This window comes from Mastomys coucha, unplaced genomic scaffold (genome assembly GCF_008632895.1).
Source record: "Mastomys coucha isolate ucsf_1 unplaced genomic scaffold, UCSF_Mcou_1 pScaffold14, whole genome shotgun sequence".
NCBI lineage: Eukaryota > Metazoa > Chordata > Mammalia > Rodentia > Muridae > Mastomys > Mastomys coucha.
In genome coordinates this window covers 80,334,859-80,354,574 of record NW_022196896.1, presented here as the reverse complement: position 1 = coordinate 80,354,574, position 19,716 = coordinate 80,334,859, and the positions used below count along the sequence as shown (strand labels likewise).

At 40.1% G+C, this 19,716-nt stretch overlaps 1 protein-coding gene across 7 annotated transcripts in view; it reads left to right on the top strand.

Annotated features, from left to right (window-relative positions):
- Hecw2 (HECT, C2 and WW domain containing E3 ubiquitin protein ligase 2) overlaps positions 1–19,716 on the top strand; it is a 382,291-nt gene that overhangs the window by 226,983 nt on the left and 135,592 nt on the right. For all 7 annotated transcript variants that reach the window (XM_031367485.1, XM_031367488.1, XM_031367483.1 and 4 more), the window contains 2 exons: positions 9,218–9,325; positions 18,577–18,671. In XM_031367485.1, the coding sequence (XP_031223345.1) occupies positions 9,218–9,325; positions 18,577–18,671 (203 nt within the window). The remainder of the gene's footprint in view (positions 1–9,217; positions 9,326–18,576; positions 18,672–19,716) is intronic.

Below are 19,716 nucleotides of genomic sequence, written 5' to 3'. Positions count from 1 at the left end.
CCTTCGAAGTAAGATTAAAACATCCTCACTTGGGCCTTTCTGCTTGTTAAAACTTCTTAAATTCAGTGGGTTGTATCCTAGATATTCTGTACTTTTTGGTTAACATCCACCAATTAGTAAGTACATACCATGCGTGTCCTTTTGGGTCTGAGTTATTTCACTCAGGATGATATTTTCTTGTTCCATCCATTTCCCTGCAAACCTCATGATACCCTCATTCTTAATAGCTGGGTAGTATTCTATTGTGTAGATGAACCGCATTTTCTGTATCCATTCTTCTGTTGAGGGGCAATAGGGTTTTTCCAGCTTCTGGCTATTACAAATAAGGCTGCTATGAAAACATAGTGGAGCATGCCCCCCTGAGGTATAATGGAACATCACTTGAATATATGCCCAGGAGTGGTATGGCTAGGTCTTCAGGTAGATCTATTTCCAATTTTCTGAGGAACTGCCAGATTGATTTCCAGAGTGGTTGTAGCAGTTTACAGTGCCACCAGCAATGAAGAAGTGTTTCTCTTTCTCTACATCTTTGCTAGTATGTACCGTCACTTGGGTTTTTAATCTTATCTATTCTGATTGGTATAAGGTTTTGATTTGCATTTCCCTGATGACTACAGACTTTGAACATTTCTTTAAGTGCTTCTTGGCCATTTGAGATTCCTCTGTTGTGAATTCTCTGCTTAGCTCTGTACCCTGTTGTTTAACTGGGTTATTTGGTTTTTTGGAGGTTAGCTTCTTAAGTTCTTTATATATTTCAGACATTATCCCTCTATCAGATGTGAGGTTAGTGAAGATCTTTTCCCAGTCTATAGGTTGCCAGTTTATCCTGCTGACTGTGTCTTTTGCCTTACAGAAGCTTTTCAGTTTTCCAAGGTTCCATTTATCTTGATCTTAGAGTCTAAGCCATTGGAGTTCTGTTCAGGAAAATTTCCCCTTTGCTAATGAGTTCCAGACTCTTTCCCACTTTCTCTTCTTTTGTGTGTGTGTGTGTGTGTGTGTGTGTGTGTGTGTGTGTGTAGCTATAGGATTTTATTTTTGTTCCTGTGATAAAATATCCTGTCCTACAAACAACAACAACAACAGCTTAGGGAAGAAAGGGTGTACTTAACTTACAGTTCCAACTATAATTACAGTTACAGTCCATCATTGCAGAGAAGTCAAGGTGGAACCTCAAACATCTAAGTACAGTAGATCGAAGTCAGAAGCAGAGTAAAAGGAATGTACACATGCAGCCTCCTTGCTCAGTTATATCTTTTCACTATTTTACACTTTAGGGCCCTGGGATGAAATGGTGCTGCCCACATTCAGGGTGAGTCTTCCAACTTCAACTAACGCAATTAAGCAATTAACAAAAATCCCTACATGTAGCCATAGTCCAACCTAACCTAGGCAATCCTTCAGGAGCCTCTTCTCAGTGATTCTAGATTGTGTGGAGTTGACAGTTAAAACCAACGAGGTCATTCTCTCTCCCCCCCCCAACACACACACACTTTTTCTTCTATTAGATTCAGTGTATCTGATTTTATGTGGAAGTCCTTGATCCACTTGGACTTGAGCTTTATGCAGGGTGATAAATATGGATCTATTTTAATTTTTCTATATGTAGACTGCCAGTTAGACCAGCATCATTTATTGAAGATGTTTCCTTTTTTCCATTTTAAGTTTTTGGCTTCTTTGTCAAAGATCAAGTGTCCATAAGTGTGTGAGTTTATTATGTCTGGGTCTTCAGTTCTATTCCATTGATCACCCTGTCTATTCCATTGATCACCCTGTCTGTCTCTGTTCCAATACCATGCAGTTTTTTATCACTATTGCTCTGTAGTACAGTGTGAGGTCAGGGATGGTGATTCCCCCAGAAATTCTTTTGTTGTTAAGAATTGTTTTCGCTATTCTGGGTCTTTTGTCTTTCCAGATGAAATTGATAATTGCTCTTTCCATGTCTGTGAAGAATTGTGTTGGGATTTTGATGAAGAATGTGTTGAATCTGTAGATTACTTTTGGTAGGATGGCCATTTTTACTACATTAATCCTACCAATCCATGATCATGGGAGATCTTTCCATCTTCTGAGGTCTTCTTTGATTTCTTTCTTGAGAGACTTGAAGTTCTTGTCATATAGATCTTTCACTTGTTTGGTTAGTGTTACACCAAGATATTTTATATTATTTGTGACTATTGTGAAGAGTGTTATTTCCCTATTTTCTTTCTCAGCCCATTTGTCCTTTGTATGAAGGAAGATTTGTTTTAGTTAATTTTATATCCAGTCACTTTGCTGAAGTTGTTTATTAGCTGTAGAAGGTCTCTGGTATTATTTTGGGGGTTGCTTATGATATAGTATCATATCATCCACAAATAGTGATACCTTGACTTCTTCTTTTCCAATTTGTATCTCCCTTGATCTCTTTTTGTTTTCTTATTGCTGTAGCTAGAATTTTGAGTACTATATTGAATAAATACAGGAAGAGTGGGTAGCCATATCTTGTTCATGATTTTAGTGTGATTGCTTCAAGTATCTCTTCATATAATTTGATATTGGCTGTTGGTTTTCTGTGTATTGCTTTCATTATGTTTAGGTATGGGTCTTGAATTCCAGATCTCTCCAATACTTTTAACATGAAGGGGTGTAGTTTGTCAAATGCTTTTTCAGCATCTAATGAGATGGTCATGTGATTTTTTTTTCTTTGAGTTTGTTTATATAGTGGATTACATTAATGGATTTTCTTATATTGAACCAACCTTACATCCCTGAGATGAAGCCCACTTGATCATGGTGAATGATGGTTTTGATGTGTTCTTGGATTCAATTTGCTAGAATTTTATTGAGTATTTTTGCATCAGTATTCATAAGGGGAACTGGTCTGAAGTTCTCTTTCTTTGTTGGGTCATTGTGTGGTTTAGGTATCAGAGTAATTGTGGCTTCGTAGAACGAATTAGGTAGTGTTCCTTCTGTTTCTATTGTATGGAATACTTTGGGGAATGTTGGTATTAGCTCTTCTTTGAAGGTCTGGTAGAATTCTGCACTAAAATCATCTGGCCCTAAGCTTGTTTTGGTAGGGAGGTTTTTCATGACTTCTTCTATTTCCTTAGGGGATATGGGCCTGTTTAGATAGTTTACCTGCTCTTGATTCAACTTTGCTACATGGTATCTGTCTAGTCATCCATTTCATGTAGATTTTCCAGTTTCATTGCATATAGGCTTTTCTAGTAAGATCTGATGATTTTTTTTTTTTAATTTCCTCAGTTTTTGTTGTTATGTCTCCCTTTTCATTCCTGATTTTGTTAATTTGGATACTGTCTATGTGCTCTTTAGTTAGTTTGGCTAGGAGTTTATCTATCTTGTTGATTTTCTCTAAGAACCAGTTTTTGGTTTTGTTGATTCTTTGTATTGTTCTCTTTGCTTCTAATTTGTTTATTTCCCCCCTGATTTTGATTATTTCTTGCCATCTACTCCTCTTGAGTGTTTGCTTCTTTTTTTTTTTCTAGAGCTTTCAGGTGTACTGTTAGGTTACTAGTGTAGGATCTCTCTAATTTCTTTCTAAGGACGCTTATTGCTATGAATTTTCCTCTTAGTGCTGCTTTCATTGTGTCCCATAAGTTTGGGTACGCTATGTCTTTGTTTTCAATGAATTCCAGAAATTCTTTAATTTCTTCATTTATTCCCTGACCAAGTTATCATTAAGTAGAGAGTTGTTCAGTTTCCATGGGTATGTGGGATTTCTGTTGTTCTTGTTGTTATTGAAGTCTAGCCTTAGTCCATGATGATCTGTTAGGATGCATGGGACTACTTCAATCTTCTTGTATTTGTTGAGGCTCGTTTTATGATGGAATATATGGTCAATTTTGGAGAAGGTACTATGAGGTGATAAGAAGAGGGTATATTCTTTTGTTTTAGTTTGAAATGTTCTGTATATATTTGTTAAATCCATTTGGTTCATAACTTCTATTAGTTTCATCATGTTTCTGTTTAGTTTCTGTTTCAGTGACCTGTCCATTGATGAGTGTGTGGTATTGAAGCCTCCCACTAATTATTATATGAGGTTCAATGTGTGTTTTGAGCTTTAGTAAAGTTTCTTTTATGAATGTGGGTACCCTTGCATTTGGGGCGTAGATATTCAGAATTGAGACTTTCTCTTGGTGAATTTTTCCTCTGATAAATATGAGTGTCCTTCCACATCTTGCTTGGTAACTTTTGGTTGAAAGTCTATTTTATTGGATTTTAGAATGGCAACTCCTGCTTGTTGCTTGGGACCATTAACTTGGAAAACTTTTTTCTAGCCTTTACTCTGAGGTAATGTCTGTCTTTGTCATTGAAGTGTGTTTCTTGTATGGAGCAAAATACTGGATCCTGGTTGCCAGTTTGTTAGCTTATGTCTTTTAATCAGGGAGTTGAGTCTTTTGATGTTGAGAGATATTAAAGGCTGATAATTGTTAGAGTCTGTTATGTTTGTTGTTGGAGGTAGTATTATGTGTGTATGATTCTCTACTTTGGGGTTTGTTGTGCGATGATTAATTTCTTGTTTTGTTTTTTTTTTCCTTTGGTGTAGATACCCTCCTTGTGTTGGAATTTTCCTTCTAGAATCCTCTGCAGGGCTGGATTAATAAATATATATATATGTATACATATATTTAAATTTGGTTTTGTTACAGAATATTTTGTTTTCTCCATTTACAACGATTGAGAGTTTTGCCGGGTATTTTTGTGTTCTCTTAAGGTCTGCATGCCTTCAGTCTAGGCTCTTCTGACTTTTAGGGTCTTTTGAGAAGTCTAGTGTAAGTTTGATATGTCTGCGTTTATATGTTACTTGGCCCTTTTCCCTTACAGTTTTTAATATTTCTTTTTTGTTCTGTGCATTTAGTGTTTTAATTATTATATGATGGGAGGATTTTCTTTTCTGGTTCAATCTGTTTGGTGTTCTGTAGGCTTCTTGTACATTTATGGCCATCTCTTTCTTTAGGTTGGGGAAGTTTTCTTCTATGATTTTGTTGAAGGTGTTTTCTGGTCCTTTGATCTGGGAATCTTTGCTCTCTTCCATTCTTATTATTCTTAGGTCTAGTCTTTTCGTTGTGTCTTGGATTTCCTGGATGTTTTGAGTTAGGAGCTTTTTGTGCTTTGTATTTTCTTTGACTGTTGTGTCAATATCTTCTATGGTATCTTCTGCAGCTGAGATTCTCTCTTCTATCTCTTGTATTCTGTTGGTGATTCTTGCATCTGAAAGATCCTGATCCTTTCCTAGGTTTTCCTTTTCCAGGGTTGCCTACATTTGTAGTTTGTTTATTGTTTCTACTTCCATTTTTAGGTCTTGGACCACTTTTTATAGTTTTTTTTTCACCTGTTTGATTGTGTTTTCCTGTATTTCTTTAAGTGAGTTATTTACATCCTCCTTAAAGATCTTTATTTTCTTCATGAGATGGGATTTTAGGTCAACTTTTAGGTCATGCTTTTCAGGTGTGTTGGGGTATTCAATGCTTGCTGTGGTGGGAGAACTGTGTTTTGACGGTGCCAAAGCATGTTGGTTTCTGTTGCTTATGTTCTTGCTCTTGCCTCTTGCCATCTGGTTATCTCTGGTGTTAACTTGCTCGAGTGTCTTTGTCGGAAGTCTGCCTCCTGTGTCCCTGGTTGCAGCAGGTCTCCTGGGATGTTAAGAGGGGCACACACATGCCAATCTTCCAGGTGGAGGTATAGACCAGAAGGAAAATGGGGTTCTTGCAGAGGGAGCTCTACCCCATTTTTTTAAAATTCAGTCATCTGTTGATGGATACCTAGGCTGATATTATAACTTGGCTACTATGAATGGTACTGTGTTTAATATTAACACATGGGTATACTTAATGGAAGCTAAACCTTGTTCTTGTGAGTATATGTCCAGAAGTAGTATAGCTAGATCATATGGTAATTCTATTTTTGGAAACTCTCCATACTGATTTCTATACTGGTTGCTGTTATTTACATTTTTCTCAACACTCCTCTCCCCACATCCTCACCACCATCTGTTGTATGTTTTGATGATAACAGTCATTCTGACTGGGGTGAAATGGGCTCTCAGTGTACTCTTAACTTCCATTCCCCTAACAGGGAATGATGTTATACATTTTTCATGTATTTATTCACCTCCAAATGGAGTTGTCTATATGGAGTAGGAACCATTAAAGTCACAGATAACATGATTTCTTCTCCACTTGACCTGGTGGTTGTATTGAATACACACACCTAGGTTATTGTCCCTCCTTCCCACTCCTGAGGCTAGTGTTTCTACCTTGCAGTGGAAATGACTGGGTCAAGAGATGCGCACATGGGTTCTCTGTCCCTGCCCCCTTATAATGTGTCCCCTCATTTCATTCCTGACCCACCACTCTCTGCCCCTCAGGAGGCCGCTTTGCTAATGCTGTATGGTGTAACATGTGCTTAGTTTAGTTTAATTAGTTGTTTGAGAGGAGAAAGAAGAAAAGTAAGACCAAAAATACAGACCTTCTTGCACAAGCACAACCTCCTCATGGACACCTTGTAGTCAGAGTGATGCTGACACTTCTGGTTTCAACAAGATTGATGATGCTTTGTCCACCTTCCTGTGGCCAAGGGCAATGGCCAAAGCATTTGTAGGAAATTTCCAGTGTGCTTTTCCACTCATCTTGTTTTTGTCGCTGTTGTTCTTTTTAAACAGGACTGTCCCATAGCCCAGGCTAACCTGAAATTTATTTCCTCTTGCCTCTGCCTCCCAAGTGCTGGGATTACGGGGTGTGCTAGCACTCTCAGCTGCTGACTACTTTGATTACTATTTTAAAGAAACGTTTTGTGCATGCAGACATTCTCTCCTCCCTGTCCCTGTGTGTTTTCCAAGGGAGGAAATGTTCAAGTAAATTTGTTTGCAATAATTTGAGAATTTCTCTCCCTGTCTAAGCACCTCTGTTTGTTCCAAAAAAAGTTGTGAAATAACTACCCTTGTTGTCTAATCTAGAGCACTGATACAAGCCCATGACTCCTGGGCATGCCAGAAATGATGAGTCTAAATTACTTATGGTCTTATGGAGTATGTAACCACCAGGAATAATGTTCATCTGCAGTTGATAAACATAACCACAGTGTCTTATCCAAATGGGACTACTCATTGTTAGGTAGCAGGAAGCCTAAATACAGATGGTTTCAGAACTCAGCAAACTGTCACAGCTGCTTCTGGTTCCCCGCTCTGCTCCCTTACTATGTGGCTCTTGTTAAAAAGAACTACAGAGGAACAGGCAGAGGGATGTGAGCCCATCTCCACCCATGTTAAACCAGAAATTTTCCAACTTACCTGAAGGTCCCACCAATAAACTGCCAGGTAAATCCTCCTGGCCAGAAGTAGCCATATATGGCTTCCTTCAGCTGCACAGGATAGTGAAGACTGAGTATTTTTAATCAGGTACAACTGTTGCCTTGAACAAACTTAGAATTACGTTGGCAAAGAAGTTCAGTGACCAGGCAGCATACAGTCTACCCCAGGTACCATAGTATACCTTTAAAGTCCCATGTGTCGTGATTGCCTGAGTTCAATCTAGGTAGACATCTTGGTCACTGTCTTAGTTAGGGTTTCTATTCCTGCACAAACATCATGACTAAGAAGCAAGTTGGGGAGGAAAGGGTTTATTCAGCTTACACTTCCATGCTGCTGTTCAACTCCAAAGGAAGTCAGGACTGGAACTCAAGCAGGTCAGGAAGCAGGAGCTGATGCAGAGACCATGGAGAGATGCTCCTTGCTGGCTTGCTTACCCTGGCTTGCTCAGCCTGCTCTCTTATAGAACCCAAGACTTCCAACCCAGGGATGGCACCACCCACAAGGGGCCCTACCCCCCTTGATCACTAATTGAGAAAATGCCCCACAGCTGGATCTCATGGAGGCACTTCCCCAACTGAAGCTCCTTTCTCTGTGATAACTCCAGTCTATGTCAAGTTGACACACAAAACCAGCCAGTACAGTCACATTCTGTGATGGAGTTGTCCGTTGACTGTTCAGGAGAGCTGGTGATATCATAACTGGTACATACCTTCCAGGTTTTAGGGACTCTGGCCTTTCTCAGCCTTCCACAGTAAAGATTCATTGACTTATAATGTGATAAATGACATGAAGAGACCAGCCCACCTAGGATGTTCTGGCTTCTAGGACCTTGAATGACAGCCCGGCATAGTACATCACCAACAGCAATCTTCCTGAGCCTTCAGCTTTGACCGATTTTCTTTCTTTCAAGTTCAGAAGAGGGCTTTTTTTTTACTTAGGACTATTCCTTTGTGCTTTGAATCATTTCTTTATCTTCCCTTCTTTATTGGAGCCTTTATTTTACCCTGCCTGTTTTTTTTTCTCAACTCTTAGAAGTATATTTCTAATTTTTGATCATAGTGGGGGAAAGCAGCATATGTGACTTGAAAAGTCAGTCTTATCATATGCTTTTCAGTCAGTAAGAAAAAGTTTTAAGCTAGTATAATGTGAACAAATTGTAGACTATGACTCCCTTTGGCCTTCAGCATGGCAGGGCAGGGCCACAAGCAGTGGAGCATCCCTGCATGCTAAGCATGAGGGGAATATTGCAGTTTCTAGGTGGAAACCCTGGGAAGCGTTGGCCACTAGCCTGTTCTCTGGGCCACTTTAACTTCTGTCTGTCTTCTGTACCAAAGTTGAACCACTGTCTTTTACTGTTCTTCCTATGTTAGCTCTAGATCTGTTGCCTTTGGCCTTTGCAACCGTATGGCCTGGAAGACATGAAGAATTGCCTATTGCTGCTTAGCACTGTTCCTGCAAAGCCATGCTGTTGTGTGGCTCAGCTTCCTGACTTTGAGTCTTTGGTTCACCCCCCACGGGTTCTGTTGAATTCTCTCAGTTTAGTTCTTTTCCAACTTTTGATAAAGGTTTCATAGCTACAAGCTTACCTCAGCTTCTTTCTTACAAATCAGCCCATCACTGAAGCTGTAGTAAATCAACCCTTGGTTCATTGAAATATTCTATCTTGCCAACATCCTGGCCATACCTAAAGGTGCTATCATCTTCCCTATTAGACCTCAGTTTCCCCCAAATCAATGCAAATGCAGGAACGCAGGGTGATAGTGTGCAAGGAGGTAGTCCTTAGAAACAATGTTCGCTGAAGGTCTGCCTTCTTTACCTTTTTTTCTGCTTATTTTAGAGTTTGTATTGATCTTTGAGCCAAGAGATGACAGGTTGTAATTAAGCTAAAACTGTCTCTTTGGTTTTTACCAGATGAGAATTCTCCAGCCAACTTCTGGGATTCTAAAAACAGGGGTGTGACTGGAACCCAAAAAGGACAAATTGTATGGCGAATTGAGCCCGGGCCCTACTTCATGGAACGTAAGTAATCGATGAACATGGTACAGTATAAGGATGAGTAGTCTACATGTGTGTGAACCTGTAGAATCATATGAGTGTGACAGTATGAGACTGAGTAGTGTGCATGTGTGTGGACCTATAGAATCATATGAGTGTGACACAGTATGAGACTGAGTAGTGTACATGTGTGTTGAACCCATGGAATCATATTTGAACATTATTAAAGTTTTGGGCTCTGAGCGGTAGTGGCGCATGCCTTTAATCCTAGCACTTGGGAGGCAGAGGCAGGTGGGTTTCTGAGTTCAAGGCCAGCCTGGTCTACAAAGTGAGTTGCAGGACAGCCAGGGCTACAAAGAGTAACTCTGTCTTGAAAAAAAAATTAACGTTTTGGGCTCTTATTTATATATTTATGTCAAGAAACCCCATATAGAAGATACTTTGTTTAGATTATATACAATTGTAACTAGTATTCATTTTAGGAATCAGAAAGGAGAGTTCAATGTTGTGATTAACTTCAGAATTCTGTTTGCTTTTGGACATATCTCATTTCTAACCAGCAGGTTACCTTTTACATGTAGGTCAACAGAATGTGGATGAGATAGTCTGTGGCAGACGGCCATTAAGGTCAAATACAAACAATCAGAAATTGGATACAGAGAGATCAACCATTACCCCATCCACCCTGTGCTGTATTTGTAAATGCAGATGCTTACATAACACATAGTTCATTAGAGATGCCTCAGCTGTTTCTTTGGGGTAAAATGTGACAGGGTGTGTGTGTGTTTATAGTCATACTAACATTCATGAGTACACAGGAATTCTGAGTGTATTTTTATGGAAGGGAATGAAGGCAGATGAATGAATATAATAAAAGACCATGGCTGATTTACCAGTTTATTAGTCAGTCCTGGTTAATTTGAATATCTTCAGAAGTTTTCTTTAACATATGAAAAACATAGGCTTTTGAAAGTTCAACATTATGTTGAACTTCTAAGGATTAAAATTTCTATGTAAGAGATTCTATGAATACTAGAAATAAAGGACTTATCAAGACAAAACATAAAATGCAAGTTCATCAGATGGAACCTTACTTCAAATGCTTTCAGTAAAACTCTAAAACTTCTGTAATATAAAAAGTTGTTTTAGATGATCAGCATCTGTGGCCTAAGTCAGCATTGAAGGTCTCAGGTAGTTTCTCCCACAGTCCTTGCTGGTAAGTCAGTGTCTAAGAGCCTCTTCTAACCCCGCCTCTGCCCGGTAAGGTGTGTCTTGTTTCATAGTCCAGCATTCTAGTAATATTATCTGTTTAAGCATAGTCAACACAAGAATCGCAGCTGTGACCTCAATGAGGAGAGGTTATTGTGGAGCCAATTATGGTGGGTTATGGCTTTAGTGCACAGATTTCCATTGGCCTAAATCCCATGTCTCAATCTGATAACTGTGAAATTTTATCATAACAGAAGGAAGAAAATCATACATCAAAACAGTTCCTTCCTTCTTTCCTTTCCTTCTTTTTCTTCCTTTCTTTCTTTCTTTCTCTCTTTCTTTCTTTCTTACTTTCTCTCTTTCTTTCTCTATTTCTTTCTTTTGTTCTTTCTTTCTCTTTTGATTGAATTTTTTCTCACATATCATGTCCTGATTATGGTTTCCCTGCCCTCTACTCCTCCCAACTCCTCCTCACCTCTCCTTGCATTCTGAGGGATCCTTTTTGTCTCACATTAGAAAACAAGCAGGCTTCTAAGCTATAATAATAAAATGTATACTTAATATAATATAATATGATAAAACAAAAGCTAACATCAGAATGGGTCAAAACAAACAGAGCCCAAGGAAAAAAAACATTCCCATAAAAAAAACTAAACTAGAAGCCTTTATATATGTATGCAAAGGACCAGTATGGTAAAGAGAGAGAAGGATAAATATATAAATAAAAAAATATATATGTTAAAATTTAAAAAAAAAAAAGTCCCAACAAGGAAGCTCCAGTGATACTGTTCATCTATGTTGGCTGTCTTCTGCAGGGCATGTAGCCTACCCTTCAGAGAAGTTTGTTTCCCCCATTTTCAAATACAGTGTTGGACCCATTTCATGACAGAAACATAGGGGAATGTATAGGCCTGGGATACTATAGGGCAAGCAAATAACATAAGACAGGAACTGCCATAAAAGTTAACTTCTAATAAGACTCTTTCTTTAAAAGGACACCAGGGCTTAGAAGATTGACTAGGTAAAATACATTGCCAACTGAATGCCAGGGAAAGTTAAAGTCAGTCTCCTGTTAGTGCCTGAACGCTGAGGACCACCCTTGGTGCTGGCACAGTCACTGAAGGCACAGATCTCTAATATAAAGCAAATGTGCTCACACAGTGCTGTAATCTGAAGTATGCATAAGGCAAACTAAAAGCACGTTCAGAGCATTGCATTTCCTGTTAGAGGCTCGTACTATCCTGGCTATTGAGGCTATCTTAGACAGTAAGTATAACAATCAGAACATGCTACATAGTAAACGTGTGTCTTGGGAAATGTGTCTGCATATCTCATTCTGCTGTGGATATTGAACTGGATTGGAGAATGCGCTGGAGTGGGTTTTTCCCCCTTTTCATTTTTCATTTTTTTTAACATGCATATAACTAGGAGCTCTGCAAGCAGGATTATAGAACCAAAACTCTTCAGTGTGCCTAAGGGCTGAGAAAAATAGTGTTAAGTTAAAGACTACAACAGTGCATCATGATTCTAGAAGAGCCAGAAACATGCCAGTCCCAACATGCATCCTGATCTTCAGAGTGGAAAACATTGATAAATGGAGCGCTTCTCTCCAAGCCTAGGAGTAAAGGGCATCCTTTTGATGTCATCTTGAACCAGTGTCTGACTCTGGACCATCTGGAGGCTTTTTTTGTCCTAACGTATCTTGACTATGGTTTCCCCTCCCTCTAATCCTGCCAGCTCCTCTCCACCTCCCCTCCAATCCAGATCCACCCTTTTCTGTCTCTTATTAGAAATCAAACAGGCTTGTAAGGGATAATTTTAAAACTTGTGTTATGTTATATGATAAAACAAAAGCTAACATATCAGAATAGGCTAAAACAAACAGAAGGACAAGAGCCCAAGAAGAAACACGAGAAACAGGTATAGACACACTCGTTTACACACTCATGAATCCCATAAAAACACTACATTTGGAGCTGTACTATATATTCAGAGGTTCTGTACAGTAAAAAGAGAGATAAAAAATATCTTTACCGGATAATGCAGCCTTACTAGAATCTTTGGAGCTAATGGCAGAAAGCCTTACAACTTCTTCTAAAATTCAGGGTATTACCAATTCTGATTGAAAATACAATATTCAAAATTTTTCTTTCATCTTAAGAAAAAGAATCTTTTATCATTGGCTTATTAGAAGCCCAAACAAGATAGGACTCTTTGAAAAAAAAAAAAAAAAAGATCTGTTTAAGTGAGAACCTAAGATGCTTCAGGTTGTCTAGCTAAACCCTCAGAGGATGCAGACGTCCCAGGCTTATTCTATTACAGCCTTCCTTGAATGGCTTGAAGGAAAAACAAAATGGATGTAATTTCTGATGAGTGACCTTAGGCATCAGCATTATGAATACTTACTTGTTTTAGGACTGTGATCAAGGGCTGGGGACACGGTTCAGTATTTAAAGGCTTGCTGCACAAGCCAGAGTAGTCAAGCTTGAATCCCTATCACCTACATACAGTACCAGGATCTGGAGTGCTTGTGTTTAACTCCAGCAGTGGGTGGAGGGAGGGGTGTCAGACACAGGGGATCCCCAGACACAGGGGATCACTGGCCTACAGCTGAAGCCTGATCAGTAAGCTCCAGTTTCTGTAAGAGACCCTATATCAGAAAGTAGAGTGAGCATTGAACCTCTGGCTTTACACTTGTATGCAGACTCATAGGACATTCAAATACAACATCCACACAAACCAAAAGAAAACCAAAAAAATGGGGGAAAGCCAAAAAAATGGGGAAAAGGCTCTCAGCTACCTTTCAAGTGAGCGTACTGCCTGCAGTGAGTTGCTTGCAGCAACTGAGCGGGTCATCTTTGCAGTACGTATTCTCCAGTTTTGAAGTTTAAGGGGTTTCAACAGTTGTCCTGGTATACTGAAATGCTGATTTTATTCTATGTAGTCTTTCATAAACTGTGGTTCTTCTTTCATTCATTCACACTTAGGTGAATATTTTTGCCTTTTTTTTCTTTCTTCTATACATCTATTCATTTTCCTCATCGTTGTGAAACATTTATTGATCACCAACTTTGAGGCACGATTTTAGGTACTTACTAATCGGGGATCAATGAGTGAACCTAGAAATTGTGCACTTTTAATGGCTGAATTGCTTTGTGATTGTTAAGGCAAAAACCAAAACACGAATGTGTACAGTAATTTTATAATATTTTTAGAATTTTACCTGTCTCCGTCCTTGGAAGCAACATTAGCAATACGAGGGGTGAGTACGGTAGTCATACCACTGAGGGGTGCTGGGCTAACTTGATACCTTGAGAAATACGCATGTGGTAGGGTGATTTTTACTGGGAAAGATGAGTGACCTCAGCCTCCTGTGTCTACCACCAGGACCTCTGCCCTAACACCATCATTTTTCAGTCCCTTTTCACTGGCACAGAGTGTCAGTCTCCTGGAGACTCGGTACTTTCCAGTGTCATTCTTCATGTGCCATGTGTTGGGTTCAGTCAGCTCTCTCATCCCATGAGATTTCTATCACATCCACCGTAAGATTGCCCATCATTTGTTTTCATGATTGGTATGCTGTACCTTGACCAAGGAAGGCTTTCCCACTGCATAGACCCACAGACAACTTGCAATGACTTGCAAATGGCAAGTGAGCATGCTGCTGGAACTGTGGGTAAATCTCTTTAGAAGTGTAAAGGTTAAAGTGAGACCTTCCTCAGTTTGTATCCTCTGAATAATATGGCAACAGTAGGACCATTTCATGACAGCACACAGAGCAATGGTAAAAATTGTATAGTAGAATAAATGCGCTTATATGAGGTCTCCTCTTACAGTGAAAAATGACAGGTAGCTACTGCCTGAGCATCAGCCCTCTGTTTCTAATTCACTTTGTTTTAGTGAAAAAGAAATGATGAAAGAAAGAAAGGCACTCCCATTTCACCAATGTGTATGGTTAAATTGTGTATCCAACTTACACACCTTGGGATAATCCAGAGTTCCTAAATGACAACAGTTTGTGAAGGACTGCCTAAACGAGCATGCCATTGTGTAAGGTGATGGCCAGATCTCAGTCTTTGAAGTAAATCCCTGGCTTGTGAGGGTAGACCATAGAATCTTTTCTCAGAGAAAGTTTACAGTATCATCATATGGTACTAGACCATATGTATCTAGGGCTGATATGGCTGAGTTGATTGCTTTTAGAAGATACATTCTGAATAGATAATTTATGAAAAGAATGTAATTTTTAAAATATGCAAAAGTAGAAGTAACTTTCTCTGGCATCATACTAATTACAAGTGTCCTTCCCATGAAGGGAACTGGTGACTAATTTCACATTCTTTACCTAAAAATATTTTATTCCTATATTGATCTAGAAGTCTGTACTTTTTAAACAGATGATAACATAATTGCATGGAGATATTATATAGAGAAGTCCCTTTTCTGAGGAACATGTTAGGTTCCTAAATGCTGTCTGAAGCTCCGTCTCCTCCTCCCCTGCTCCCCGACACTCAGTCCGCCGCCCCTCTGTGGTGGAGATGCAGTGACAGGCTATTTCCTTAGGGCAATCTTTTATTTGTATTTATAAGCATTAGAGCATTCAAAGTCTCAAGATAAAGAGACATGTCTGTCTTGTCAACATTCAAATGGAAGATTTCCATAAGCAAACCCACACATTATTAAGAGGAACGGGATATAATTCTGTAATTCATGTTTAGCTTCAGGGATCAGAAGAGGCCCCAGAAAGGAAGATGCCATCAGGCCACATCCTTCCTCTTGAGGCTAGGACGGCCACAACCCACCCAGACCCCAGATGCAGGAAGCCCCATCTTTCCCTGCCCTGCTGCCTTCTGAGCCAGCAGTTAGGTGCATGCTCTAGAGAAAATACTCTTGTTTTTCCTGAGATTCTTTTGTTTTATTTCCCTGTGGCTTGAAGGCATTAAGAGGATGTATTGCCAGGTTGTAGGGAAAGTGTTTAGGGAAGATGGGACACCCCTTGCTCCCCTGTCCATGGTCACTTCCCCAACTGGACACAGTCCTTACATTTACATTTGTTCACAGCTGCTCTGGTATACGTTTCTCTACAATGTTCTTATTATATGGCATTTCTGCTTACAGTTAGAGCGCCAGCCCTCCATTTCTACCCTCTGAACAATCTTTTAATCCCCTCTTCCCACCATGAAGGGATTCAAGTACATTAGCTGAAATCTTACTCTCCCATTTTTAAAAAGATCGTGAATGTCCTCCTAAAGCACTCAATAATAGCTGAAGGCAAAAGCAATATCACTCACCATGGCTCCTGTATTTTAAGGGTAGAAGTTGTTCTGGTATCCAGTTGAAGGAACCATTTTGACTCCTATCCAGGTACAAACACAACTCCTATTCTGTCTGGGACCCTGCTCTTCTCTCTGATGACTTGCCTCTGTGTATGCTCTGTCCTGGCTGATTGATTCTCTACTTCTTCAGTACAGCTCTGAAGGGTCTTAGTGATCAGCACCACAAAGTCTACTTGTGTACAGTTCATGATAAATTCACCATGGAATTGTGTGGACTCTGAATTGTTACATAGGTGATGATTGTGTTGTCATTGTCCCTGTTGCTGTTGTAACGGGAAGTAATACCCCAAATGGATCAGTTAGCAAAGAAAGCTGCCACGGTCAACATCCTCCCATTAAAACAATCAGTGGTGTTTTCTTGGTCTGTTACCTAGTTTCTCAAGTCTTCAAGATGTGCGGGCAGCGCCCTCTAACCTAAGAGTGGATGGAAGATGTCTTACCAGAGCACACCATGTTTATTGATTTACGAGTACTGCTGCAAGGCAGACTCACACAGCCTGCCAACTCTCCAGTATTTAGAGTGTGATGCAGATGAGCTCATCATGCCCATACAACTCCTCACAAAGGCTACTGGGTTTTGCTCGGCTCTGACAGCCCTTGGTGTGTGACTTAGGCTTGCTTTTGCAGAGTATTGCCACAGAAGAAAGCAAGTGGAGGGGACGGCTTTGCTTGTAACATCTGTAGATTTCAAAAAAAAAAAAAAAAAACTTCCAAACTTGTGTTAGTGTTCAGGAAAGCCGTTTGCAGGAGTGTTCCAAGTGAGGCAGAGAGCAGTAACAGAGGTTCTCAAGCAGGCTTGAGGCCCTGCAAACCCTGTACTAATTCCTGCCGCCTCCATAGTCTTGAGTCTCGTCCTTAGACCTTGTCCTGAGGCTCCACTGTGCTCTCTCTAACCTCCTCTCTGGCCCTCATGTTCCTCCTCCCAGTGCTTTTCCTCTTTAGTGTCTTTATTTTGTGATTTGCCATGCCTGGACTTGTCATCTCAGCAGTTAAACTGTAAAATGACTGCTAGACCAGATGTCACTCCTGGAGTCCCTTGCTCTCTCTGGCACAGTGGTGAGCATACATATTGCTTGTGTAGTAAATAAAATCTTGTGATTAGTGATCCTAACTAAATTGTGAATTATTCCGTGGTGATGAGTGTATATGAAAGGACTTGGTATTAGCTGAGCATGGTGGCACATGTCTTTAATCCTAGTACTCAGGAGGCAGAGGCAGGTGAATCTTTGTGAGTTTGAGTCCTACCTGGTCTACAAAGTGAATTCTAGGACAGCCAGGACCCTGTTACATGAAGAAACCTTGTCTCAAAACACAGAAACAACAACAAATATTAGATAGATAGATAGATAGATAGATAGATAGATAGATAGATAGATAGATACATACATACATACATACATACATACATACATACTAGATACATATCTAGATATGTAGATAAATAGATGATAGATAGATAGATAGATAGATAGATAGATAGATAGATAGATAGATAGATAGACAGATGATAGGTAGACTTGATTTTTTAGCTTATGATGGAACCCTCCTTGGGGTTAACATTTGTTCATTGATAAGAGGACTATGGCAATATAAATTCTCAGAAGAAAGTTTTCCTTATATCATTGTCTTTAAGTGCACAAGTCAAGTACTCCACAGGACACCATTTGGCATGCTCAGAAAAGTCAGTGGTAAATTAAGTTACTTAGGAAAATGCGTGGAACAGACCCATCTTAACAATTCTGTGACTCGGTTGAGAGGAGCTCCCTCTGTAGGCCAGAACTGCCCATCTGTGGCCTGCCCTGCTTGCCAGCACCAGTGCATCTAAAGGAAGACACCTAGGAGAAAATACATGTCACGGTGACTCAGGCCTTAGTGAGCGGAGACATTCCCCTGACTCTTGGTTTATATTGAAACACATTCACTTCATGCTTTTGGAAACTAACTGCTTTCTAAAAACTGCAATTGGCACATGCCTTGCCTTTCCTCAAACTTAGTTGTCCAAACAAGTGTATAAGGTATGCGAGTGTCTATGTGCTCATCACTAGGGCTCAGGTTCCCAGCTCTGATCACTATTTAGTAGCTCATTCAAGTCACTGGGAAGATTAAAGTCATGTGGATTCCCAGAGAGTCCACCCAGCCCGTGCTTTGTTAGACTGCTTTGTTTTTTTATAGTTCTAGTAGTGGCTATGATCTGTTTATATTGAAGAGGTTAAAAGCTGTCAGTGGAGTGTATAGCTGGCTTACAGAAAACCTGAACCACTCACCTGTCACCCAGAACAGGCTTAAAGTGGGTACTGGACAACGCAGACGGGAGCACTGCCTGGTACTGTGAGTACTGTGGCAGGTGGAGCTGAGGGGATCACAGTCTTACCTACACTCTGTGGAATATATTCAGTAGATTGTTTGCATGCCATGTTTTCCTGATGCCGTTGAGGTGTTCTTACGACATTTCAGCCAAGCTGCGCTGGGTGGCTAAGGTGAGAGGACTCAGAGTTCACGGCTCTTCCACGCCACAGAGAGAGCTTCAGACTAGCTCAGGTGACGCACATCTCAAGACCCTGTGGGGAAAAAGAAGGCAATAGAAAAAGCATAATAAAGAAAGTCCATCAGGAATTGGTAAAAACCGGTCGCTGCTGGTGGGAAAAAAGAGTCATGTATAGATAGGAATGCCTGAGAGGGATGTGGCGTTTCTTCCGTGGATTCAACTGTTTTTCCCCTTTTACCTTGCAGCGGAGATCAAAATCTGTTTCAAATACTACCATGGCATTAGTGGGGCCCTGCGAGCCACAACCCCCTGTATTACTGTGAAGAACCCAGCTGTGACGGTGAGTTCTCTCATTGCTGGCTTCCTCGTGAGGCCTGTGAAGACTTCGATTTTTACCTGGGCTACCCTGTCAGAGTCTTAAAGAGACAATGACAAGGAAATACCCGACGGTATGGCCACTGTTTTAGGAAAGGAAATGTGTAACAAGGCTGCCATAACTGCATCTGAACTACCAATGAGTGGGAAAACACTTACTTGCTGCACAGCGGCCCCGTGTGCCAACTGCTCTTCAAGGGAACGCCGTGACTCCCATGGTGTTCTGTCATGAAGGCTTTTTTACATGAGGCCAGTAGGAAATGGCGGTACTATATCTCAGGTGGATTTACATGAATTCAGTGTGTCAAATGGGAAAGTACATCCAGTGAAATCATAGTGATTCCAGTCACTTCAAGGAGCTTTCACCCGAAGAGAGGGTGTGATGAGAGTCAATCTTGGTGCTTTCCTCAGAGGTCTGAGTTTAAATCCCTCACAGAGTGCCATGTAACAGTTTACGGTTTGGTAAAACATGGCCACTGAGTGGGAACCAACTTCTTCATCAAGCCCCCATGTGGAGAAGCATAATTATTACGTTGAAAGGAAACTCTCCATCTCTAAGAGAATGGCAAGGATTGCTTTTATAGTTTTCTGACATTTTTCTCTTGTTAGATTAACTTTAAAAATCAGTAGTTCTCCTAATTGACTGATGGTTTACAAAGATTCTTGGTTCTAATGTGTAAATTCTTAAAGGTTTTGTCATTAGTAAAAATAAGTAAAAAAAGTCTAGAAAAAAAGTTGACTCCTATGTCATAAAATCTTCACTCTGTGTGTGTGTGTGTATGTGTTTGTGTGTATATTTATAGAGATGTTGCTTTTTTTGGAAACAGACAGGTGTACAGATTAAATCCCCCAAATTCAGAAAGCATTCTCTGCAGATGACATTTTGAGATTGTCTGGCCCTGCCAGGTACTGTCTTTGATAGTGATGGTGCCTCTGAAGCAACTATTTGCTTTTACTCATTATTCAGGCGCATTTCTGGTGGGTGTGTCTACTACATGCTGAGTCTCAGA